Raw genomic sequence first — 24,318 nt, 5'->3', positions numbered from 1 at the left:
ACAGTGTCTCGGGGTGACCTTGGGTCAGTGTGTGTATTTCTACAAGACTCTGTTCCCTCACCCGGGTAGCAGGGTGGTTTGTCAAGTCATGAATACCTATGTGTATCCATTCTGTATCCTGCTCCTCCTATAGCTCACCCGGCTGCAAGCCAAAGCGTCTGAAGCCTTTTTCCTTTGAGAGACTATCCGAAAGGGGCAGGAGACTCAGAGGGACGATGTCCCACCCTGGGGATGGGAGAATGCTCTGTGGTCCCGCGAGCGGATCTCCCCTGACAAGCATCCGCAGAGGCAGCCCAGGCCCCAGGCTCCCTAGCCCCAGCCCAGTCTCAGGGTACACAAAGGCACAGAGGCTCCAGCAAGGGGATCATCGAGGCCAGGGCCCTTCTGTCTCCAGACCCCACACTCTCGAGACGCCTGTATTTTGGTCAGAGGTGGAGGCAGAGCCCCAGTAAACTGGGAGAGAATTTACTGCTGCCCGCCCATGTGACAGGGGCTCGGAGTTAAGATTAAATAGATCTAAAGGAGATAACGAGAGTGCTCGTTCTGGCGGCCAGAGTTTGTAGACAGGGCTCCTAACCCTGTGTTTATAAACTGGGATAATAATATCTGTGATCGCAAAGGGAGATGTGCTTTGTAAACTGTCAAGTGTCAAATGAGAGGCGTGTTCTGGCCTCCTCGTCCCAAGTCCCCTGGGGAGGGGTGGTCCGAGCCCCCGGCTCACTATGTTCCCCCGAGACCGCAGCGGACAGCCCGAGAGGCGATGTGGGAACAGCACAGGGCAGAACGACCGGTCCAGGACACCCACCCCCCACCCTGGCTTGCACCCGCCAAGGACCCAGACTGACAAATGACTCAGACACGCAAACACCAGGGCCTGAGCAGAGGCAGTGACTGCACAGAGGTCGCTGGATCAGAGGCAGCTCAGGGCAGGGTATCCCAGGGTGGTAGTGGGGCTGGTACTTGTGGGAGGGGCTTCCTCCCCCCCCCCCCCCCCGCCGCAGTGGTTCGCTTCGGTTGCCTGAGATGGTGTCGTGGTCCTCATCCCACCTTTGAGCACTTGCTGTGTACCAGACTTTTAAGGCATGAGCCTTCAGTCTTGAAAAGCTTGTGCAAACCCCTGTCTCCATTAGAGGAGACCGGGGCTTCCCTGGGTTAATGACTCTTTACACCACCATTATCAGGAATGACTAGGTGACCTGCTAATTATGTCAATCAGTGTTAATCCCGGTCACATCACCGGCCACTGGCGCCACGTACCCCTTGCCCCATTCTGCTCCCAGCACCCAAGCCTGGGGTTGCAGAAGCAGCCTGTCCTGGAATCCCAGCCCCCATCCCAACTGCTGAACCCCTCTCCAAGTGCAGCCTGTTCTCCCCTCAAGCCACTCCTGCATGGAGTGAGAATCAGGTGGCCCAGACCAGCAGCGCCCCATCTCCTGTCGGCTGCAGACCCTTTACCTCCAATGCAGTCTGACACCTGTCCTGTTGCAGGTCCCTTCTGTTCCTGGCTTTTTGCTGTCAGAGGGGTCCCGGCTGCCGCTGGGGAGACAAGAGCTACGCAGGCCTTTCTCATTTTCTAGCCCAAGTGTTGGCTCTGGGCCGATGCTGCTTGGTACCCTCCAGTAGGCGGTACCCGCTCTGGCTCGGTCACCAGCATGAGGGCAGGGCCTCTCCCCTGGGGCTGCCTGTCGTGGGTGCGCCCAGGTCTTTCCCTGCCAGCCCTCAAGGCCGTCCCTCCTGCCCTGGCTCTCTCCCTCCTCCGCACACCCATCTTACCTGTGAACTCTGAGCAGCAGAAGCCACCATTTAGTTTCCCCTCCTCTCTTGTCCTAAGTCAGGTTCATTCCCACGAGTCCCCTCATAGTCTCAACCCGTGCCGTCCACTCCGGCGGCCACTGGCCACATGTGCCTCCTGACCACTTGAAATGCAGCTAGTCCCAACTGAGATGTGTTCTAAGGGAGTACAACACGAACACAAAACATCTTATTAATATTTTTTCCTATCAATGACATGTTCAAATGATAGTACTTTATACGTATTGAATTAAATATAACTTGTTACTAAAATTAATTTTATGTGTCTTTTATGTTATATGACTGCTAGAAAATTTTAAATCAGAGGATGAGAAGGTTCTGGCCATCTTCTCGATGTCTGCAGTTGGGTCTCAGGGACGAGGGCAGGTAGTTGGGGGAAGGTGTGAAAGGATCCTTCACTTTACCTTGCTGCTGATTCTCTCTTGGAGTATCTACTCTTGAACCCAGGCTACCCAATCCACATTCTTTTCTGTGGCAAACCTCACTTGGGTCCATATGAGAAAATCACGTTCCTCCCTCCCTCACACAGAGGTGTAACTGACTGATAGCAGAGACTTTCCCCTTGTGGGGAATATAGCAGAGTCCTGGTCTGGCTGACTCCAAGCTCTTCCCAGACTAGCCAGGCAGCCCGCGCTGATCTCTCTCTCTGGTTCAAGGTTTCATGCAGACAGAGCATCCTGCACTCAGTGGATAAGGGAAAAAACAAAAACTGCACCCCAGCATTCTGGAGGTCTGTCCCCATCTTCTAAAGAGCACATCTTTGCTTATTATCGGACACTCTTGGACGACAGGGGAGACAGAAATGATTCCGTCCTCCAGCTAGCTCCACTGATGGCCAGGCCAGTAGGGGATGAGGTGAAGTACTGAGTACCTATGGACCCTCATAGAGATCCAAGGGGCAAGGATGCTGAGGGCACAGACCTGCAGAGAGGGAAGCTGAGACCAGGGAACGTCGGCAACAATGGTCCAGGGTCCAGCCTCTAGGACAAGCCTGGCAGCTGGGAGCAGCTGCATCAACCAGAAGGGAGGCTGGCCGGCCAGGGGGGAGGAGAGTGACAGAGAAGGTGAGCTGGTAGGGCAAAAGCCTTGAAGGCCATTCTCAGAAGTCTGGGCTTTACCCGCAAGGCAACTGAGGGTTTCTGAGCAAAGCAATGGCATGCACAGAACTGTGTGGAGGCTGGCGGCTCTGTTCTTCCTAAAGGGGTGAACCTGGAGGGGCTGAGGACAGAGATGGCCTGTCAGTGACTCGCCTGGATGCCCAGCAGATGTGGTTCGTCAAGGATAATGGTGAAGCCAGGCTTACCCAGCATTTGGTGAGCCCTCTGTGGGAAGTTCATGACCTGATTTAATCCTTATAGCTATGCAGGGAGGTGGCACAGAGCCGCTGAGGACTGTTGGCTTTCTTGAATGTATGAGTGAATGAATGAATGAATGGAAGTTGTTTGATAACTGTAACCCCTAGTCCTTACATTATGTATTGAATGCATTGGGCTAAGTTGCACTGAATAATCCAGTTAATGGATTAGATTCTGAACTGAGGCTCCCCTTTGGAGGTGCACAGAGCCTTGTTGGATATGAGTTCATGGAGCTCCTGCAGTGAGCATGGGATGCTAAGAAGAAGAGGGAACACGGAGGGGGGGCGGGGGCAGGGGGACAGGAGACAGGGCCCTGGTCCTGCAGAGAGAGGCCTGGCCCAGCAGCCTCAAGTCTATCCCTGCAAGCGCCCCTCCACACCTCTCCTGGATCCCCCCACAGCAAGCTCTCTCCAGCTGGCTCCAGCTTCTCTCCCGGTCCTGGAATTAATAAAGACTCTGAGCAGACTGCGGTTTGTAAGTCTGAAAGCCGGTTCCTGCCCACGTCATTGCCCTGAAAAGAGTGGGGCCCAGCTCCTCACCAGCACCCCATCCTTCCCCCTCCTGGGAAGGGGCAAGCATACAGAGGCACCCTCTGGTCTCCCCACCAGCGGGCACATCCCGGCACTGAGCCTCAGACCCTGACCCTGAGCAGCCCCTACCTCCCCAAGGACTCATAATCTCCATCAGCTACCCTCAAAGCACCCCCAAATAACACACCCTGGAAGTAAGAGCTGCACATTTGCTGTGCAAACACAGCTGCAAGACAATTCTGCTGGCACACGCACCCCTTCCAAACTCCTGGAGCGCCACCACCTGAGAGCGGGATGGCCCAGGGTCCCGAGGTGGCCCAGCAGAGAGCCAGCCCAATAGTTACTCTACAGACAGGAGTGGTGCTTGCAGAACCTGAGGCAGTAACCATGGCATTATTACCAGGACTAGCATCAGGTGAGTACAGAGCATTTGGGATCTAGCAGGCACAGTACAGAAATATAGGACCACATTTTATTTATCTTTGCAATAGCCCTCCCAGGTAGCCATATTAATAACCATTTGACATGTGAGGAAACTGAAGCTCTATGAAGAGGTGAGCCGTCCACTAGGAAGTGCTAGAGCCAGATTTGAGGCCTAGGTCCCCCCGGAGCCCAGTGCCTGCCTCTGGCTTCTCCACTCTTGGCCACCCCTGGTGCCCTGCAGACTGCCGGGGCGCTCCTGGCTGGAGGGGGTGTCGTTTACCTCCTTCCCTGGAAGCTGTGGTTGTGTCTGCCCCTCACTCTCCACCTGGGCGAGGGAAGGTGGGGAGAAGCTCTCAGACTTTGCGACCTCGACTTTTCCCCTCCAGGCTGTGATGAGGGTAAGTACCAGTGCCCCTCTCCTACCCTCTGGCTTTCAAATCCCCCCTACCCTTACCCCCACCCCCCCCAAATCCTGTCCCCCCAATCCTCAGGGTCCTCATTCTGCCCAGTTAGGCAGGAATTGTCCCAGTCCTTCTGGAAATGCTGGTCCCAGTTGTTTCAGCGCAGGGTCGCCCCCTCCTGGCCACCCGAGGAATGTCAGTCCTGGGTGTTCTGGGGCAGGGAGAAAACCAGCAATCTGGAAGCTCCTGTGTCTGGTCTGGGTGCTCCAGTGCTTAGGGTTGGGACTGGTGGGGGCCAAGTGATTAAACGGGGGCTGGGCCACCTATCAGTCTTGGGGGGCTCCCTAAACCCCTGTGCATACACAGGGCACCTTGGGGGTCCAGACTGACCTTTGCCAGACACTTGGACCTGCACTAGCCTACTGTGACCTTGATCCCTGTACATGGGACCCCTGTGGTGTGCCAGGGTCTCCCACGTGTCCCCCAGATGCCCCAAGAAACAACACCAACATGGTCTTAACTCCCAGGCCATTCCCCCGGTGCAGCCCCTCGGCCTCTGCAGACATGGATCAAAGACCTGCCAACCCCTCCCCCCCACCACATCCCCCAACTTCAGGCAGGAGGTTGTGACCTTAGCCCCTGCAGAATGGAGCTGTGTGGTATGTCAGGGTCCCCCTTCCAGCTCCCAGGTGTCTCAGGGGACAACAACAACGTGGGTTTACCTTCCAGGCCATTCTGCCTGTAGCAACCTCAACCTCTGTAGACACTGGCCCTGGCCCCAGCCCCCAGTCCAGCCCAAAACCCCACTTCCCCAGATTTAAGCAGGGCCTGTCTGTGGCCAGGTCTGGGGGTGTTGGGGAAGTCTGGAGGGCCAGGGTGGGGGCAGAGGCGCGGGACAGCTGGCCTGTGTCCCCACACTGGGCCCGGGGCCCAGCCGGAGGGGCGGGGGCCTGGCCACTCAGGACTTGGCTAGGACTGGATTTTTGGCCGGGCTGCAGGGCCCTCCCTCCTGCTTCCTCTCCCGAGGGCTGTCCTGGCAGAGGCCCCCCTCACACTTTCTGGCGGGAACAGGGCCAGCAGTGAGAGAACAGCCACAGAGGGAAAGCGGGAGAGAGATGGGGAAAACTGTGTGTGTGTGTGTGTGTGTGTGTGTGTGTGTGTGTGTGTGTGTGTATGCGCACACGTGAGCGACTATGTGTTTTAAGGAAAAAAAGCCCACAGTCCAGTCCACTCAGACCCAGCCTGGGAGGATTGTGAGCCGGCCTTTCGTAATTGCCCCCCTCCCTACGGCCCCCTCCCCCAGGCCTCCCCCTTCTCAGGCCCTCCTGCCCGCCCTCTCTCCCTCCCTTCTTCCCTCGCAGCCGAGGAGGCAGCAATTACGCTTTGGGGATAAAACGAGGCGCGGAGAGCAGGCTGGGGCATTTCTCCCTGAGATGGCGGGTCCGACAGCTACAACCCTGTGGCCTGGAGTCCTCCTGCTCCTGCTGTCCATCATCCACCCCTCGCAGCCTGGAGGTAGGCCTCACCCTGTTCCTGGAGCCGCCCGCAGCCCTCCATCCTCCCAGCCAGGTGTCTGGGCTAATAGCTGAGAGGGTGCCGGCCCTTCATCCCCAGCATCCTCCAGGGGTTCCCCAGCAGGAGCCCGGCAGTCACTGGATCCTTGGAGCTGCCCTTCCCCGGACCCAGCCCATGCTGAGGGGAACCTGTCACATAGATACCCCACGATTTGGGATGGTCCCCAGAGTGTCCAGGTTCTGCTGCCCTGGGTGGATGGAGGGCCCCCTGCTCCGTCCCTAGTGCTCTCCCAGTGGGGTGGTGGACGCATGCTGGGGAAGGACCATTCCCGTTGGGTCTGCAGGCACCTGCAGTTTGCACACCTGCGGACCCAGCCCAGTGGCACACGTGCCCTGCAGGTAGGGGACCCGAACTGGAAAGTGAACTGTGTGACTTCAGCAGGTTCCTTGTCCCCGCGGAAGTCAGGAACCCCTCTGCGGAAGGTCAGGGTTAGCTGATCATGGGGTTGTGGTTGGAAAGCTGCTACTGTTGGTCTGTCCCTGGTGAGAAGGACTGGGACTTCTGAGTGTGTGTGTGTGTGTGTGTGTGTGTGTATTTGTGTGTTGTGGGGGGAGGAGGTTGTAGGGTATGTGAAAGTGCCTGTTGGCATATGCAAAAGTCTGCCACCTGACAGGCTTATACACATGGGAGATCTGGTATCCAGGTGTGCATGTGGATGTGCATGTGTGTGTGTGCATGTGCGTGTGTGCGTGCGTGCGTGTGTGTGTGTGTGTGTGTGTATAACACAAGGGAGGACAGGGAAGCTGGGTAAAGTGTCCATCTCCTGGCAGAGGGAGTGTGGCCATGGCAGAGGCTGGAGTAGACCTCAGGGCAGTCCTGGACCATCTAGGGTGTGTCCTGCACAGGTCCCAAGGGTACCCCTGTGGGGCGGCTACACACCCTGGGGACCCTGGGAGTGACCCGCCGCGGTGCTCCTGGTTCTGGGAAAAGGGAAGTGAAGGTTCACAAGGCATTTGGTGGGGTGTGCTGGGTGGGGTAAGGTTCCTGTAAGAGTGTTCCTTGCCATGAGAACCAGACCTTCAGTGGGGACCAGCACGGGGGTGCACAGGGTGGAGCAGGGCCAGGCAGGAGGGCTGGAGTGGTGGACCGGGCAGGAGCGGCAGCTGTTTCCGTGAGATTGACTTTCTGGACCAGCACTGCTGGGAACAGGAGCTTCCTGCACAGAGGTCATCGGCCCCTGGACCTGAACGGGGCTATGGGACGTGCGCGCCATCAGGTGGAGCCCAGCGGGGGGGGGGGGGGGGGAGCGAGACAGCCCAGAGGACCTGCCACCCAGCTGTCTGAGAGCAGCTGCTCTGGACCTGTCTGGGCCTCCCCTCTCCAAGGTGTGGCCCCTGAACACTTACCTGCCTTCCCAGAGCTCCCGCCTAGAGCGAGGCAGTTAATCCCCACAGGATCACCTTAACCCTGAGAGTTAAGAATTACTGGCTTCACTTTACGAATGGCGAACTTGAGGTTCAGACAGGCTGAGGCAGTCCCAGGGGCTTTAGTACCAGCCAGCTCTCTGCCCTGGGCCAAAGGATAAGGGGGTGGGGGCCAGGGGCCAGGCAACACTTGGGGAAGATCAGGCCTGGGACTGAGCCCTCTAGGGTGGGCACGCCTAGGGCAGCATGCACCTTCTCCTTGTCCCCTCAGTGACACTGCGAAATGCTCAGCTGGCCTTGTTCTTTCCTTGCAAACATAAATCACAGCTCTGTCCCAGGTGGTGGAGCACTGGGTCCAAATAAGGGCTGTGCAAATTGGTGAGGTATTTAGGGGCTTGTGCCCAGAGCCTACCAAAATCTAGAGAGGTCAAGCAATAGGGAGGCTGAAGACACACACACACACACACACACACACACACACTCAGCCATCGGACTCTGGCTACGCTGGGGGAGCCCAGCTTCCCCCACCCCAAGACAGTGTCACCCCACGAGTTCCCAGATCCAAAGAACCACGTTGTCAGTGGAGGCAAGAAGGAGAGGCTTCCCAGGATGACTGTGTAATAGAAAGCTTTGTCTAGACCCAGTTAGGATGGGTCAAAAGTAGCTTTGAGGTCCAGCTGTCTCAGACCCCTAAGAGAGTGGGGAGGGGGGGGAGAAATCAGGCATCTCCCCATCCCCCAGAAATATTATCACTTTTTTTCTGATTCCAGGACTGGGGACAATTTGGAAGAGGGGCTTTCTTTTCTTTTCTTTTCTTTTTCTTTTTTTTGGGGGGAGGGGGGTGGGTGGAGAGGGGGTATTCAACCCCTAGCCGCACATTGGAGTTACCCGGGGAACTAGGAACAGTTCTGATGTGGAGGTCCCACCCAGGAATTCCTGCTTTATTTGGTCTGTGGACGGACCCTGACATGGAGATTTTGTCAAGGGTGACTTTAGTGAGCCTCCAGGGCCCAGGACCTCTGGCTTAGGGGTTAATCCTGCTCTCTGTGTCCACTAAGGCCAAGGCAGGAGGGCAGACGTGCCCAGCGAGGGATCGAGTCACCCACTGGAGGACAGATTGTTTTTGAAAAGCCCTTGGCAGCCCGTCTCCATGCCAACAACAAACAGCTTCGTGTGGTCTTATCTGCTCCCCAGGCTGGCCCTCTGGACTTGGGCTTGGCAAAGCCCCTACCGAGGACCGCTGGCTCACTGCTTGCTCCTAAACAACCTTCTCCCAGATCTTTGAACTTGGAGCCCAGGGCCCAGACAGAAGGCCCTGCGTGTGACTGGGTTCAGCTGCAGGTCCCAGGCCAGGCACTTAATGTCACTGGCTCTTGGTTTCCCTGGCTGGAAAATGGGGAGAAACATCCCGGCCCCACTATCTCCTAGGGCTGGTGGGAGGCTCCAGCAATGAAACAAATGCCAAGAATGTATCAAGTAAGAGGGCTGTGGAAATGTGAACTTTTAAAAGGATGTATCTTCTTATTCAGAATTGGCCAACTTGAGCTGATCAACCCTTGTAATTAGTGCACATTGATAAGCTTTCCTTTCCCTCTTGCTACTCATGCCATGGTTTGTCTAGTGGGGAGCAGAGTTCAGTGGTGGAGAAAGCAGACAGGACTAAGGCTGGGGGTGCCTGGAGGAGTCGCAGGAAACCGAGGAGGGCTTCACAGCGGAAGTGACATTTGAGTTAGACCTTTAAAGAAAGGTCAGTGTTTGAGGAGCTATCCTTGGATGACAGGTGAGCCTCGGTCTGTAGGGCCGTGGGAGGCAGAATTAGAGAGATAGATGGTCAGAGTCTAAATTGATAGGAGGGAGATCTCTCTGCATCAGAGCTGACAGCATCAGAGGTGGTGATTTTCCTGTCACTGGAGGCGTGCAAGCAGGAGACCAGGGGATGCTTGCAGAAGGAACTTCAGCCCAGACCCGAAGACCGTTATGATCCCTGAGAGTCTAGGATCATGACTCTAAGATGCAAGAGACGAGTTCACCCTGGACTAGCCGGTGAAACATTCAAACCCACATGAAACATGACAAGAGTGCTGCCGGCCAGCTGCTTTGGGCCAGCTAAGCAATGAGAAGCAAAGGCTGAGAGAAGGCAGGAGGGAGAATCTGAGCTCAGTCTTGGTGGAAGGGTAGGACTTGGAGAGAGGAGGCGGCTTTTCTGGCAGGAGGGACTGCTCAGGCCAAGGAGGGAAGATGACCTACCGAAGCATGAGCGGTGACTGCCGCCTTTTTGAAGGCCCTCCTGTCTTATCATGTTCTCCCTCTCCTGAACTTGAAGAGAGAAGGCAGGCCAGGGCACCCTTTACACCCACTAAGTGTTCTCCATTTCCTCAGTGCAAGATGGGGATCAAAATCCACAGCTCCCCAGGCTGTCATGGTTCAGGCACGGAGTTTGGCACATGCTGTTGGGATTTGAATCATGGGGGTGGGGACTGGGAAGAGGAGATGGGTAGGTGCTGGGGAGAGAGGAAGCAGAGGAGGAGCTGGCAGGCCCGGGAGGGGCTTGGTCACAAGCGGGTGTGGGAGAGCAGAACCCCAAGAGAGGAAGTAGGGGGTCAGCCAGGCCCAAGGTGGGAGACCCCCAGGTTGGTTGGGGATAGAACAGGATGAACCCAGACCCACAGGCAGCATCCTTGCCTCCCCTCCACCTAATTCACACACCATGTATTGGACATATCCTGTTTACCTGACCCCAAGCCGTGTGCTGTGCAGCGACGTGGAGATGAGGGGTCACCATCCTTTGTTTGAGCAATTACTGTGTGCCAGGTCCAGGGCAGGACAGGTCTCTACTTGAACCCGCTGACAAGTTGCAACAACTTTGCAAGGCAGCAGTTATCGGCCCCACCTGACTGAAAAGGAAACTGAGGCTCAGAGGGGTTAAGTGACTTGCCCCAGGTCACCCAGATGTGGCATCGCCAGGAGTGGAGGCAGATGGGTCCGTCCTGAGCCCCTTGTTCCCTCCACAGCCGGGCCCTGCTCCCGCCATTGCTCTGGAGCTGGACAGGAGGGAGAGAGGCCGAGGCGGAGAAAGGCCTGGGGTGCACCGGGGAGGGCACATAAGAAACAGTGCTCAGAGCTGGGGACCAGAGCCAGGGAAGGCATCAAAGGCTCGAGACAGGCCATGTGTGTGCTTGGCAACACATGACAGGGCCAAAGCACTCGTTCCCAGCCGGCCCACCCTCCTTAGGCCACCACTTAGAGCCCGCGAGGCTTTGACCAGATTGCTTGCACGCTCTAGGCCTGGACTGCAGTTCCTGGGGGATTGCAGGCCCTGGGGGAGGGGGGTGGCGCCAGGACTTCGGCACGGAGTGGCTGTGACAGCTTGGCATCCCCTACCCTGCCGGGCTGTGGCTGAGGCTGACAGGGCCCTGGGGCCAACAGACCCAGCTGTGCAGCATCACCAGGCCACAGAGGCCAGATGTCTGCCCACGAGGCCTCTGGTCACACTGCAGAACTGACCGACACTGTCCCCCAGCCCTGCCCTTTTCAGTGGGTGGTGCTGGGGCTGGGGCTGGGGCTGGGGCATTGGCAAGGCGGCGTGTCAGGGTTGGGGCCATTCTGTGGTGGTGGAGCGAAGGCCTGGTCTGCACCAGGATCCTCTGTTGCCATGACCAGGCATGGGTCTGGCCCAGCACCACAGCGTTCCCCAGTGAGAGCTTCACCCGGCGGTGGGGACTGAACTCGTGATCTTGGCTGGGCAGACAGCCCCCGGCCTGGCCAGTGAATTCGCTTTTCCTTAGGAAACTATTCACTTTGCTCATTCATGGTGTCCCCCTCTGGGGCCCGGCGCCTCCTAAGACAGCCCTGTGTCAGACAGCCAGAGCCCCACCCATCCACTGTTGCCCAGTGGCTGAGGACGCTGACCTCACGCCATCCTATCAGTGTGGGAATGGCTGCATTTTTACTGGCAGGGGCCGCGTTTCCTTACCGCTTGCTTACAGCTCCGCCACAACCCTGGCCCCGGCCCATGCTGCTCGGGGCTGGAGACAGTTGGCTGTCCACCGAAAGGCGCTCAGACCCAGCCTCATGCCAGGCCCTCTCCAGGGAGAGGAATTGCCTGAGTTTGAACCCAGGCTCCATCTCCTTCCAGCTGTGTGACCCCAGGCACGTCCCTCAACTTCTTTGAGCCTGATTTCACATCTGTTAAGATGAAAATAATAATCCTAGCCCTTCCCACCTCGCAGGGCCACTTTGTAGAGCATAAATGGGGGGGAAATGCTTCGAAAACAAAAACTGCTTTGTGGATTTACATCATCATCATCATCATCATCATCATCACATTGTTATCATGTTTTTATTAGTTCTGGCTAATAGAGGACTCTATCTACTTCCTTCCAGGGGTCCCAGGAGCTATTCCTGGAGGAGTTCCCGGAGGAGTTCCCGGAGGACTTCCTGGAGGAGGCTTTTTCCCAGGTAATGTACATGAAGCTTCCCCATACCCAGGAGAGGAAGCCTGTGAGTACATTCGTGAGAGATGCACCTTTTGGTATTGCAGAAGGGAAGAACATTGGCATGCCTACCACAGAAGACCCACAAGTCACTGCTACTTAGAAAAGCAGTTTACGTGACACCGTTTTACAACTCTTAAGAGCATAAATCTTCTGAAAGATGAAACAATGCTTTTGAGGCTCTAGGAAAGTGAGTGCTTTCATGCACTCCTGCCATTCACAGTCTTCCAACCATTAACCCCGCGTTGGAAGTCCATTTAGAGGAAATAATTAAAAAGAAGAGGAAAAGAATGATCTGCAATGTGGTTCATAGGTGTGGTGTTTGCAAAACTGTAAAACAAGAAACCCACCCGACTGGAGGGTGTGATTAAGTAAACTCTGAAATATTATCAGTTACTAAAAGGTATGAATATGTTATCTGTTGTGCAATATGGTGAAGTGTTTTTCAAGTAAAAACAATATAAAAGCAACGACCATGTGTAGGTGGAGACTGGGAGCCCCTCGCCCCCACCACCACCAAAAGAAAATGGGGAAAACGTTGGAGCAATGCCATTTAGAAAAAAGCATAATGTCTTCAAGTAGATTGAAAGATCAAAGTAATATTTTCGATGCTTAAAAAGTATTTGAGTGTTCAGAACTGACACGGAAGTGAGGGCGGCTACCAGCACACGCTCAGGCACAAACTAGCTCAGGGCTATTGGCCCTATGAGACAAATGAGGAAACAGGTTCACAAAAGTTAAGGCTTGCCTGAGGTCACGTAGCTAGGCAGGGATGGATTTGACCATGGGTTGAAGGGTGGCTTTCTGGCAGGGGCACTGATCTGACAGGGGCACTGATGTTTCTCTTTCTCTCCTCCCCCACCCCACCCCCAAACCCCCCACCCCCTCAGGGGCTGGTCTCGGAGGCCTGGGAGGAGGAGGTGAGTGCAGAAACCACATCTGTTTCCTCACTGATGGGGTCTAAGTGTCACTCTAGCCCACACAGGTCCTTAAACCTCAGAACCCCAGCAAGTCCAAACATCAAGGGTCCCTTGTTTTATAGACCGAGTGCCTCTTGGGGAAAGACTTGTCTGAGAACTAGAACCCACTGGCATCCCAAGCCCCTCCCCCAGGCTTTCTCCCTGGTGGCCCCTGCCTTCTCCCGCCTTTCTTTTGATCCTCCACAACACCCCTAAAATGCTGGCTGAGCCGGTGTCGTTGTTCCCTCAGAGGCTGAGAAACTGAGTCTGAGAGTGAAAACCACAAATCAGGGCTGGAGTTGGGCTTCCTGCCAGATGTCTAGACACTGGGCTCCCAGCAGCTCCCTGTCCGGAGGGAGGGCTGCCCCTGACCGCCCTTTTAGGACTTGGAGAGTAAGACCCCACAGTGCTCTTGCTTTGCCCTGAGGGTATAAATAATAAGACAGGGGTGCTGGGGCTCCCCATTCACTACCATCTCTTCCTTCGGCAGGGCTGGGACCTGGAGGCAAACCACCCAAGCCAGGTAAGACCTGAGGGCTTAGGGCACTGATAGTGAGCCAGGGGGCCGGGGAGGGGAGGCCCACCTAGCAAGGGCAAGAGGCAGGAAGGAAGTGGTGGGCGGTACCAGTATGAGCAGGCTGGGGCCGGACCACAGGGCTCCAGGGACAGGAAGCTGGCAGCAGCTTGTGCGAGGAGTGTCCAGCATCTATTCTATAAGTGCCTATGTGCCCAGCTGCCCTGCTCCTATGCACATGGTCTCAGAAACAGCCCTGGGGCTCAGGACAAAGGTAGGGGTTGATGTTCCAGAGGCCACCATGCTGTGAATGTCATTCTGGAACTCAGGCACAGAGGGTAGGCTCCAGACTCCATGTGGATGGTCCCTTGACTCAGACCAAGCCCTCTCTAACCCCAGGCCAAGACCCTCCATATCCCTGACCCTTGATGACAATCTGAGCCCCTGTTCTAGTGCCAGGCTGAACCCTGACTCCAGACCAAGCCCGAAACTAAACCCCAGGTTGGACCCTGACCCTGGCCCCAGATGAGCATCCTTCTTGATCCCAGGCCCCTTCTGGCTGACCAGACCATGGAGTTTTCCAGGAAGGAGATGTGACTAGATTGTCCTGGCCCTGCCGATCTGACACCGGGGTCCACCACCAGTTCCAAAGAACACCCCCCCAGGAAAGAGGGAGGGCGTGTCCTTCCAGGAAGCACTGGTGGATAAGGAGCAGGTGGAGGAAATGGTGTCTCTGTCCAGATGTATGACCCCACTGGCGTGAGATACTCCACATGTGGCCTCGGCACCCCCCCACCCTGCTCTGTGTCTCCCTGGTTCTGAAGTCCGAGGCTCCAGGACCGTTTGGGTGTCCAGCAGCTCTTATGAAACCCGCCGCTGGATGATCCAATTGCAGATGAATCTGCAAGACCCACATTCCCCCTCCCTGCCAGCCATCTGGGTTGTGAAACACCAGGGCTGGGCCGGGCCGGGGAGAGGCAGAAGGGCAGGCAGCCAGGGCAAGGGGTTTCCTGGGATTTGGGGGTCGACAAGGCCGGAGCCCTGGGAATTCACTGCTTATCCTGCCAGAACCTGCATCCTGCCTCCTTGGAGGGACCTTCACAGGGTCTTTGATGGTAGAAAGAATGTCGAGAGGGACTAGATAACCCAAGATGTGGAAATAGGTCCGTGCTTAGCCGAGAAGGACCAAATTGTGGAGGTTGTGACTGCAAAGCTAGAGGGGGGTTGGCTGATCTCACTGGGGACACATGGCAGGCTGAGCTTAAGCAGAGGAGGGAAGACTGAGAAAACTGCATAGAGCCCCATAATGGGTGGTCACTAAAGTGAAGCTTTTATTAATGATTTGGTTTAGACTTCCGAAAGCACTTTCAGGGCAGGGTGAAGGAGTAGACCCCAAAAAAGTCAGGCTATCACCTTCTGATGAAAAGGGGCTGGATCCCACAACCTCCCTGAGGTCATCGGGACTCAGCTGCAAAAGCCAGGTCAAAGCCACAGTCCCCCTCCTTCCCTCGGGCAGTTCCTCGCTTCCATCCGGGCCAGGGGGATGTCCGGGCCTGCCCGGGCAAGATGGAACGGGGCATGGGCAGTGTGTGTCATGCTGAGGAACAATTAATCCCTTGGCAAGTAGAGGGTGGGTGGCCTGGCAGCTGCTCCACGTGGGCCTCAGCACGCTGGCCCTGCCTGGGCTCTCAGCGGGGGACCAGGCAGCTGGGAGCCAGCAACACCCACACCCTTAGCACCAGCTGGAGGCCAGCCACCCACACGAGAGGACTGGAAGGAACGGGTCACACCCACTGGACACCCTGGCATACTGCACACACTAGGTGCTTTCTGCTCATGATCTTACTGGTTCCAGGAAGGTCAGGGACACAACGACCATTTCTAGGTCGGGAAACTGAGTCTCAGAAAGGTGAAGAGACTTGCTCCTACACGCATGGAGTCGGCAGGAGTAGCAGTATTTGAATCCAGGGCTCTCTGATTCCAGGAAGAGAGGGGGTTGGGCTGGCCAGGCCCCTGGGCTCCCTGCTGTGGCCGGCATCTCACCCCTCCTTCCCTCCTTTCCAGGGGCTGGACTCGGGGCATTTGGACCAGGTGAGTCCAAAGGAAGGAGGGCAAACAGGAGGGGGGCTGGTCATGCTGGAGGGCGGCCTTGGGACCAGGCACCTAGGGAGGAGGGTGGTAAAGGACAGATGGCGCCAGAGAGGTTGCCTGCTCCCACCCCCACCTGTCCCAGCCTCTTCTCACTTCCTGTTCAGTTCCCATCTTCTCTTCCAGCCCCGCTGTGCTCAGGAAAGGTCCCAGCCCTGTTGGAGCTCAGGAAACAGGCCTGGCTTGAAAGAAGCCCCAGCAGAGCTGGGGAGGGGCAGGGCCCACAGTGCTGGGAAGTGAACTCCCTGCCCCCAGGCCGGGCCTGACCCACACCCGGCAAGCCTGGAAGGGAGATTAGCCAGAGATCGAGACCCATCTTACTGAGGGACTGGCTGAGTTTCAGATGGGGCCAACTCACACAAGTAGGAAATAGTGGGGGGAAGGGAGACCACACCCAGTGAAAGCCAGGTAGACTCTCCAGGCTTGGCAGTTCCCCATGTTTGGGGTCAGTCCCCAGAGAGGGCTTCCCTGGGCTCAGGACCCTGGCAGCCAGGCAGCCAGACTGGTGCTTGCAGCAGAGATTCTCACATAATTGGAAACAAACCCGGCACGCTTGTGAACTCCAACCTGATTGCCCATCAGTCCTGGCCGAAGCCATGGAATGTCTCCTGGAGGGGGAGAAGGAGCGATTGGGCCCAGATGTGAGAAGGAGAGAGCCAGAGGGACCATTTGACTTCTCATAAACATTTTAGCATCCGTCTGAATTCGAGGAGGCTCCTGGACTGCAGGCAGGCTGGATGGACACATAGACAGATGCTGCGAACTGGAGGGTCTCCAGATACAAGGGAGAGAGGATGGGCTGAGCCAGGAGACACCTGCAAGGAAGTAGAAAAGCGGTCTGGCGTGGGGGTTAATGTGGGAGCCGGGCAGGGCCTGGCCTGCGTCAGGTCATGCTGACAGACTCTACTCAGCTTCCACCCTCAGAGAAAGCCCTGCCGAGTCTCCCATTCGCTGGCAGGCCTTCTAGGGGAAGCTAGGCCTGGCCGAGGTGCATTATGGGGGAAGGGGAGTGGTCAATGCAATTACATCTACACGGCACATAGTAGCTGGTCACTAAATGGTAGCTGCTGTTTTATCAGCATCAGCCCCTGAGTACCAAAGGCGTGAGTCCAGCTTAGGGGCCTGAGTGGCTGCACACTGACCACAGCCCTGCCTGGTTCCTGCCTGCCCATCATGAGACCCTTCCCACCCAGGATCCAGGGATGATGCCCACACACGGGTCTCTCCTCTCCTCACTGGCTCTGTCTCCTTCTCCCTGCAGGTGCTGGAGGGCTGGCCGGAGGTGGCCTTGGGGCAGGTTAGTATTGACACCCAAGCAAGATGCCCATTTGGGGCCAGAGCCAAGCCCAGGGTATCTGCCCGGTATGTGGGCCAGGCCAGCCCTGGGCGCTGGTGTGAGGGTGATGCTGAGACCGCTTGCCCTAAGCAGCTGCCCAGGACACAAGGAAGTAACCGGGGCATCCTGAGTGCTAGTATAATGCAGTGCCAAGAGGCTGCAGGGGCCAGTGGAGCCCAGAGGAGTTGCTCAGCTCGGCGGGGCTTCAGGAAGGCTTCCTGGAGGAGGGGGTGTGGAAGTTTGATCCCAAGCGATCCTGCAGTTTTGTCAGGCTGGGCAGAACCATCTGGCACATGTTGCTCTCCGACACTGATCCTGGTCCTGGGGGCAGAGGCCACTGCTTGGCGTGGAAGTCCTGCAGAGAATAGGAGAGCCCCCTCCATGTGCCTCCTGGGCAGGGCCGGGCGGGCTCAGGACCTCACCCTATCCTCCCCTCTACAGGGCTCGGCGCCTTTCCTGGGGGCGCCTTCCCGGGGGCTCTGGGGCCTGGCGGAGCGGGTGTCTCTCCTGCAGCCTATAAAGCTGCCGCCAAGGCTGGTGAGTGTGACTGTTTGGGACATGCCACAGACCCTCTCGCCTCCGCGGGCTCTACACTTTGCAAAGAACATTTCCTGGGAGGCAGGCGGGATTCTCATCTCTCATCTACTGGGGCTCAGGGAGGCAACCAGGCTCCAAGTGAGGTGGTGGCCTGATCAGATATCAGCTCTGGGCTCTCCACATGCACCAGGTCCCTCCCACCTCCCACTGCGCCTGGCATGACTCCTCGCCTCTCCCACTCCTGGCTCTGTAGGTGCTGGGCTTGGCGGTGTTGGCGGGCTTGGCGGTGTTGGCGGGCTCGGCGGTGTTGGCGGGCTCGGCGGTGTCGGTGGCTTAGGAGTGTCTACAGGTATGGTGGCTAGCCCTGAGTTGCCCAGGTGAAGGCTGAAGGCTGGTGACCCCGACTCTGACACGGTCCCTTCCATGCCAGGTGCAGCGGTGCCTCAGCCCGGAGCGGGAGTCGGAGTCGGAGCTGGAGGGAAGCCTGGGAAAGTGCCGGGTCAGTGTGGAGTCCCTGGGGCTGGACAGCGGGTTCAGGGAGGGGCTGAGGCCCTCACCTCTGTACTGGGTGGGACAGGTGGGGCCTGGCTGCAGCGGGGCAGGGAAGAGTGACCGGCCCAAAGTGTGGGGCTCTGTTCAAAATGGGGAGAGGGAATCCAGCCCACGTCCTGGGCCCTTCTTCCAGGATCTTGGAACACAAAGGGACCTCAGAGCCAGGCTTGTGGCCGACATCAGGGGACAGATGGGGACACTGAGGCTCAGCATGGAGAGTCAGTGCAGAGGGCCCTTGCTGGTCACAGCAGAGCCAGGGTGGCCAGAGGAGCCTTGACTCCCCATCTGGTGCTCATTCCTCTGCACCAAGCCCTTGAGGAAGTGACTTCAGGTTAAACAAAGGCCTGCCTGAGTCTGCACAGCAGGGAAGGAACATCTGGAAGCTGTTAGCCCAGAGGTGGGCTGGGCCGGCCATGTAAACAGGCTCCAGAAGACAAGATAAATCCGTGCACAGAAGGGTTTGCAGATGACTTCTGAAACTCAGGGGAGGAAGGCTGTGGCCACAACACATGTCCCTGGCTGTCCTTGCCAGGCACTGGGGTGGCTGGTTTGTGAGCCTGGAGCTGTGGAGGGGAGGCCAGGGAGGCGCTGCTGGAGGCAGGGGTGTTGCTCATGGCTCCTCTGTCTTTTGGCCACAGGTGTGGGCCTACCAGGTGTATACCCAGGTGGAGTGCTCCCAGGCACAGGTAAAATCACAGAGAAGAAGGGGACCCTCCCTATAGTATGGAGACCATCTCCTGGCAGCCTCCTTGGGGGCCCCTCAACTCCCTGTAAGCTGAGGCCACCAGAGCATCAAAGCTCAGGCTAAGGGTCAGAGGGGCCCTGTCTTCTTTCCCCATAAGGCCAGTCAGCTTCCCCTCATCCTACCAAGCTCTGACCCCAGGCCCTGACCCAGATCATTGTTACAGCCCGAGGTGGGCCCCTGGGGACACACCAAGTCCCCAGTGTAGCCAGCTGATTCCCAAAAGCCATGAGTCACCAGGGAGCCCGCCCAGAGCATCCGCCCTGTAGGAGACCCTCAGAGCTGCCCTCTCACCCTCCTCTCCCTGCCAGGCCTGGCCACCCCAGCCAACATGTGACCTCTTGAATTCCCCTAAAAGCCCAGACTTGGGCTGCTCTGGGAGATTTGCTGACAGTGTCCCTCCCTCTGTCCCAGGTGGCCCAGTCCCAGGGGAGACAGGAGAGGTGGGAGGGCCAGACACTGGCAAGTGCGGCGTTCCCGGCCACAGCAGATGGCTGTGAGCTTGGTTGTGGGCACAGGCTTCCCACCTCGTGCTGGCTTGTACTGTCTGCCTTCCTTGGTAAGGGTGGCTGGAAATTCACCCCAGCTCAGAGACGAGGCCAGCCGAGGCACAAGGTCATATGGCTAGGAAATGGCATTAAAAGTCAGATCTTCCAAGTCAGACAGGGAAGAGAAGCCACCACCAAACCGCCCCCATCCCACATGAGTTATGACATCACTGACGGTCAGTGCAGAAGGAGGTCACCTTCGTGACCCAGGGGTGGGGTGGGAGCCAGGTTGTGCCTTCTAGGCCTGCCTTCCCACCCTCACTGCCAGACCCCGTTTGCTCTCGCAGGAGCTCGGTTCCCAGGTGTGGGGGTGCTCCCTGGGGTTCCCACTGGAACAGGAGTCAAGGCCAAGACCCCAGGTATGTGACCAGTGGGCTGGAATCTGGTGGGAACTGAGGCCACCAGAGCACCAAGTATGGTGGGAATCTGTATCTACCCTCAGGCCCCTATGGAGGGGAATAGGAGTGGGGCTGGGGAGCCTGGGCTCAGGGCCCTCTGGGTGGGCACCCCGGTGCTCCAGCCTTGGTACTGGTGGCTGAGAGGACCAGAACACCTCTCAGAAATCCCAAGTGTGTGTGAGGCAGCATAAACCTGGAAATCTGGGCAGAAATGGCCACTCCCCAGCCCTCTGTGCTGCCTGGCACCAGCCATAGGTGCCTCGGAGCCCTGCACCCATGGTGGACTACAGTGATGCCTCCTTGTCATTGCAGGTGGAGGGGGAGCTTTTGCTGGAATCCCAGGTGAGACAAGGCGAGAGTCCCCGGTGGGTGGGCAGGCCAGTAGGGTGGCCAGCCAAGGAGAGACACTCACCCTGGGATGGGATGGGCATTCAGAATCCCATCAGGCCTGTCCAATGTCCCTCATGCCCATTGCTCCAGGCCTTGGACTGGCTCCAGACAGAGTGGTATCGATCACAGTTCTGCTTCCCAGTCCAACCCCTCCTGTGTAGCAGCCCACATGAGTCCAGAAAACCTACCAGTCTGAGCCAAATGCTGCAAGGGCTGCAGGTCCCAACTGTGGCCCAAGCCCCAGGAGGGGGAGAGTTCTGCAGCTTTCTGTAGGCAATGGCCCAGCACTGGAAGGGCTCAGCTGATCAGTGACAGCAGGCAGGAATGCCCTCTGGGCAGGATGGTTTCTGGATGCGGTGGGGCTCATCCTATCTGAGCAGAAAGTGGGGAGTGAGGCTGGGGGCTCAGCGGGAGCTGCTGGCTCAAGTTGCTAGGACCTGATTTTGTCCTCCTTGTTCTCACAGGAGTTGGACCCTTTGGGGGTCAGCAGCCTGGAGTCCCACTGGGGTACCCAATCAAGGCACCCAAGCTGCCAGGTAAGTCAGAAGGAGGATTCAAGGGGCACTTCTCCCCGCGTCTCACCACTGAGGAGGCATCTTGTGGGGCACATTTTTGGTCACCAGTGTCTCTTGTGCGGGTTGTCAAGAAGCCTGTGTACCGAACCCCACTTCTGGTCACCAGCAAAGAAAAGCATGGGGAAGCCATCCTGCAGGTGTTGGCCTCACTCACATGCACACCTGTACACACACACATGCACACACGGGCACAGAGACCCACAGCCCTGATAGGAAACCATCGGTGTTGATGGTAAGAAACACTGTTCGTTGGAAAGACCCCTCTGACATCACACAATGAGCTGTTTCTTGTTGGGGAAAGGAGTAAGGAAACTACTCAGACTCTAGGGAGCTGGTGGGGTGCCCCCTCTCCCTCTTCCACCCAGGGCTTCTGCTCTCCTGAGAGCAACCGTGGGCTGCTCATGACCCCGGGGAGGGTCTCAGGCCTCAGCCTCTGTGGGAATAGATCTGTCCACCAAGATAGTGGGAGCCCAGCAAGGCATTGGGCTGCTTTGGGGCAGCATCTGAGCCTACCCTCCCCTCCCCTCAGGTGGCTATGGACTGCCCTACAGCACGGGGAAACTGCCCTATGGTGAGTAAGGCCTTCCCAGACCAATGGACTTCCGGCTCTTTCCAGATGCAGGGTCCTGGCAAGAGAGCTGCAGCCCCAGCCCAGGGCTAGGAGAGCACCCTGCTGGCGGGAGGGGGGTGGGGGGAGTCTTGGAAAGGGAATTCCCTAAGGAAGGAACATGGAACTTGGACTCAGACAGCTTGGTTCTCAAGCCTGGCCCTCACACTTGCGAGAACCGGCCTCTTCCCTGAGCCTCAGTGTTTTAGTCTGTGCAGTGGGAGTTACCATCCCCCACACATATTTGAATTTGTTTTAACTCTGACTGGGGGTGACATGGTAGAGACTCTGAATGGGTAGGGCAGGGGGGCAGCTGCAGTGAGATCTGCACGGATGCCCAGTGAGCCTCTCTGTTTTACAGGGTATGGGCCTGGAGGAGCAGCAGGAGCCGGGGCCAAGGCCGGGTACCCAACGGGGACAGGTAAGGGGCCAGCCAAAGGGGCACTGATGACCCTGGCTCCAGGGCTCTGGGGCTGGCTATGATCTGTCCGGAAATCAGGCCAGCCCACCCTGCACTCAGATCCCCGTCTGAGCCGGAAGAAGGATCCTGGGTGGGACCGCTCTATCAGCCTCTGATGGCTGTGATGTCCCCAACCCACACCCATATGTGAACAGGTGGTTCTCCTAGGGCTAGAATGGAGGCCTCTGGAGATGCAGGGCCACATTTTTCAGTCTCTCCCCTTCCCCTCCCCCAGGGGTTGGTCCCCAGGCTGCAGCAGCAGCAGCTAAAGCAGCAAAGTACGGTGAGTACCTCTGAAGTCCATAGCTGCTAGCTCCAGCCTCCCAACCTCTCCATCCACCTAATTATCACTGAGAGCCTGCCTCACCGATGACTAACCAAGGCAGCCCACCCGCCTTCGTCCAACTTTTTCAACCCCACTTATTCCTCCTTCCTTCCATCCACTCATCTACTCTTCCCTCCACCCCTCTCTCCATCGTCCATCCATCCATCCCTTCATTCCTCCATCCATCCTTTCATTCCTCCATCCATCCCTTCATTCCTCCCTCCCTCCATTCTTTCATCCATCCATCCATCCATCCACTCACGCATCTAATTATCCTTCACTCCCTCCCTCATTCCCTCACTCCCTCTATCCATCCATTCTAGAGACCAGGCAGGGACAGATAAGAGCTCTGCTGGAGGCTGGAGGCACTGTTGTGGGACTCGAGAAGAGGGAGATACTATTTCTACTGGAGGAAGAAAATCAGGAAGGCTTCTCAGAGAAAATGACATTTGATTGAGGCCTTAAAATATAGGTGGAGTTTGCCATGTGGTTAAAACAGGAAGAAGGAGCCCATGCAGAGGGAATGGGTACTATGGTGGTTAGAATAAGCATTTTAAAAATTTAACAGTTTAGTATCAATTTAGTGTGTTCTATAAAAATTTTAACTGGCTCCTCAAGCTCATGATCCCTTGGCTGGCAGACATGGCATGGCCTTCCCTGTGCCCATGCTGTGAGCAGAATGGGCATCTGTCCCCCTGTCCCAGGCAGTCCCAGTTCAGAGTCAGATCACTAGGGCTAACGTCCTCACCTTCATCTCCAGTGCCAGGGGAGCCCTGCGTGTAGCCATAGTGGGACAGAAAACATCTGCCCACCAGCCAAGGGGGCGAAAATGTGGAGGGCAGCATTGAGCTGGAGGCCAACCCCTAGGAGGCCCCACAGGCTCTCCCTCTAGGCCCCTAAGGGTGGAATGTGGGAGCAGGAGATTGGGACAGCAAGGGACTGCCAGAGCCAGGCAGCCAGGCGCTTGGATTACAAACTTGGCCGAGCCTTTGGAACACAAGGAGAGGAAGCCTTGAACATTCCTACAGGGGCCCCTCTGGCCCAGGGAGTGGCCGCTTGTGGTTTCTCAGTATGTGGCAGTGATTAGAATGGGATTTGTCTGAAAACATACAAGTCCCTTAATGAGCGTGTTGAAATGGACACTTTGGGGGTGAGTCAATGAACAGTGGGGTGGGGGCCTTCTCAAGCAGGCCCAGCCAGAGTTGCCTGGGCTTCATTCCCAGAGGAGACTGTGCTAGTTAAAATGCCAGCATCCAAGTGGCCTTCCTTCCCAGCCTCAGGAGGGGCCCTGGGAGCTACATCTGCACTGTCCCCATCCCCACAGGTGCCGGAGGAGCCGGAGTTCTCCCTGGTGTTGGTGTTGGAGGTGCCGGCATTCCTGGTGGGGCTGGTGGAATTCCTGGGATTGGAGGCATTGCAGGTAGTGTCTGTTCCAGCAGGGGTGGGGGTGTCCTGGAGAAGGCCACGGGGAAAGGCCTCACCCTCTGCGGCTGTCTCTCCAGGGGTCGGGACTCCAGCTGCTGCTGCGAAGGCGGCTGCAAAGGCAGCTAAATATGGTGAGTGCCCTCAGGGGAGGAAGGCCCGGGACTCTGGCCTGCCCTCAGGCCCTGGGAGCCTGCCCAGGCCTCTACTAGGCCTTGGAGACCTCAGTTCTCTAAGGCTGAATGGACTTGGCCTTTGTCCATCTGTGGAAACCTCCCTTCCACCTCCCCAAACATGCCGGTCTGGCCACTCTGCCTGGCCCTGCCTGTTGTTCTTCACTGATTGGCCCAGCAACGGGGGACCCCTGTGGAGCATCTGGCTCCTCCCACCCTACTCCAAGGCCAACCCATAGCTACTGCACCAACTGCCTGGGTGCTAGTGGTATGCTCTGAATTTGCTTTAGCCATAGACCATGTTCTTCCCACCCACAGACCCAAACCCTTAGAACTCCAAAGGCAATGTCAGCCCACCTGGGATCCCGCACTCAGGACCTGTCCCCCCCCCCCTCTCCCCCACCGCCCCACAGCTCCCCAGAACCATGCCTTGGAGGCCCTTTAAGGTTCCCACAGGGTTTAGGCCAGAATAATTATTTTTTTCCACAGGAGCTGCTGGAGGCTTGGTACCTGGTGGCCCAGGAGTTGGAATCCCTGGTGTTGGAGTCCCTGGTGTTGGGGGAATCCCAGGTGTTGGGGGAATCCCAGGTGTTGGGGGAGTCCCAGGTGCTGGAATCCCAGGTGTTGGAGGAGTGCCAGGTGTTGGAGTCCCAGGTATTGTGGGTAGACCAAGTAAGCT

The 24,318-nt window shown here is 57.2% G+C and overlaps 1 protein-coding gene across 2 annotated transcripts in view; it reads left to right on the top strand.

Moving 5' to 3' along the window:
* Window positions 1–5,869: 5,869 nt before the first annotated feature.
* ELN (elastin) overlaps window positions 5,870–24,318 on the top strand; it is a 31,412-nt gene continuing 12,963 nt past the window's right edge. The window contains exons 1-19 of one of the 2 annotated variants that reach the window (XM_054714841.1): window positions 5,870–6,036; window positions 11,844–11,918; window positions 12,844–12,873; window positions 13,403–13,435; window positions 15,491–15,517; window positions 16,836–16,871; window positions 17,352–17,447; window positions 17,701–17,796; window positions 17,878–17,946; window positions 18,638–18,685; window positions 19,577–19,648; window positions 20,000–20,029; window positions 20,542–20,613; window positions 21,182–21,223; window positions 21,621–21,680; window positions 21,955–22,002; window positions 23,369–23,464; window positions 23,547–23,600; window positions 24,129–24,293. In XM_054714841.1, coding sequence (XP_054570816.1) covers window positions 5,955–6,036; window positions 11,844–11,918; window positions 12,844–12,873; window positions 13,403–13,435; window positions 15,491–15,517; window positions 16,836–16,871; window positions 17,352–17,447; window positions 17,701–17,796; window positions 17,878–17,946; window positions 18,638–18,685; window positions 19,577–19,648; window positions 20,000–20,029; window positions 20,542–20,613; window positions 21,182–21,223; window positions 21,621–21,680; window positions 21,955–22,002; window positions 23,369–23,464; window positions 23,547–23,600; window positions 24,129–24,293 — 1,231 coding nt within the window. In that variant the 5' untranslated portion in view covers window positions 5,870–5,954. The remainder of the gene's footprint in view (window positions 6,037–11,843; window positions 11,919–12,843; window positions 12,874–13,402; window positions 13,436–15,490; window positions 15,518–16,835; window positions 16,872–17,351; window positions 17,448–17,700; window positions 17,797–17,877; window positions 17,947–18,637; window positions 18,686–19,576; window positions 19,649–19,999; window positions 20,030–20,541; window positions 20,614–21,181; window positions 21,224–21,620; window positions 21,681–21,954; window positions 22,003–23,368; window positions 23,465–23,546; window positions 23,601–24,128; window positions 24,294–24,318) is intronic. The other variant, XM_054714842.1, reaches the window with a different exon arrangement.

This window comes from Eptesicus fuscus, chromosome 4, assembly GCF_027574615.1.
Source record: "Eptesicus fuscus isolate TK198812 chromosome 4, DD_ASM_mEF_20220401, whole genome shotgun sequence".
NCBI lineage: Eukaryota > Metazoa > Chordata > Mammalia > Chiroptera > Vespertilionidae > Eptesicus > Eptesicus fuscus.
The sequence above is the reverse complement of the archived record's forward strand: the minus strand, read 5'-3'. Positions and strand labels throughout refer to the sequence as shown.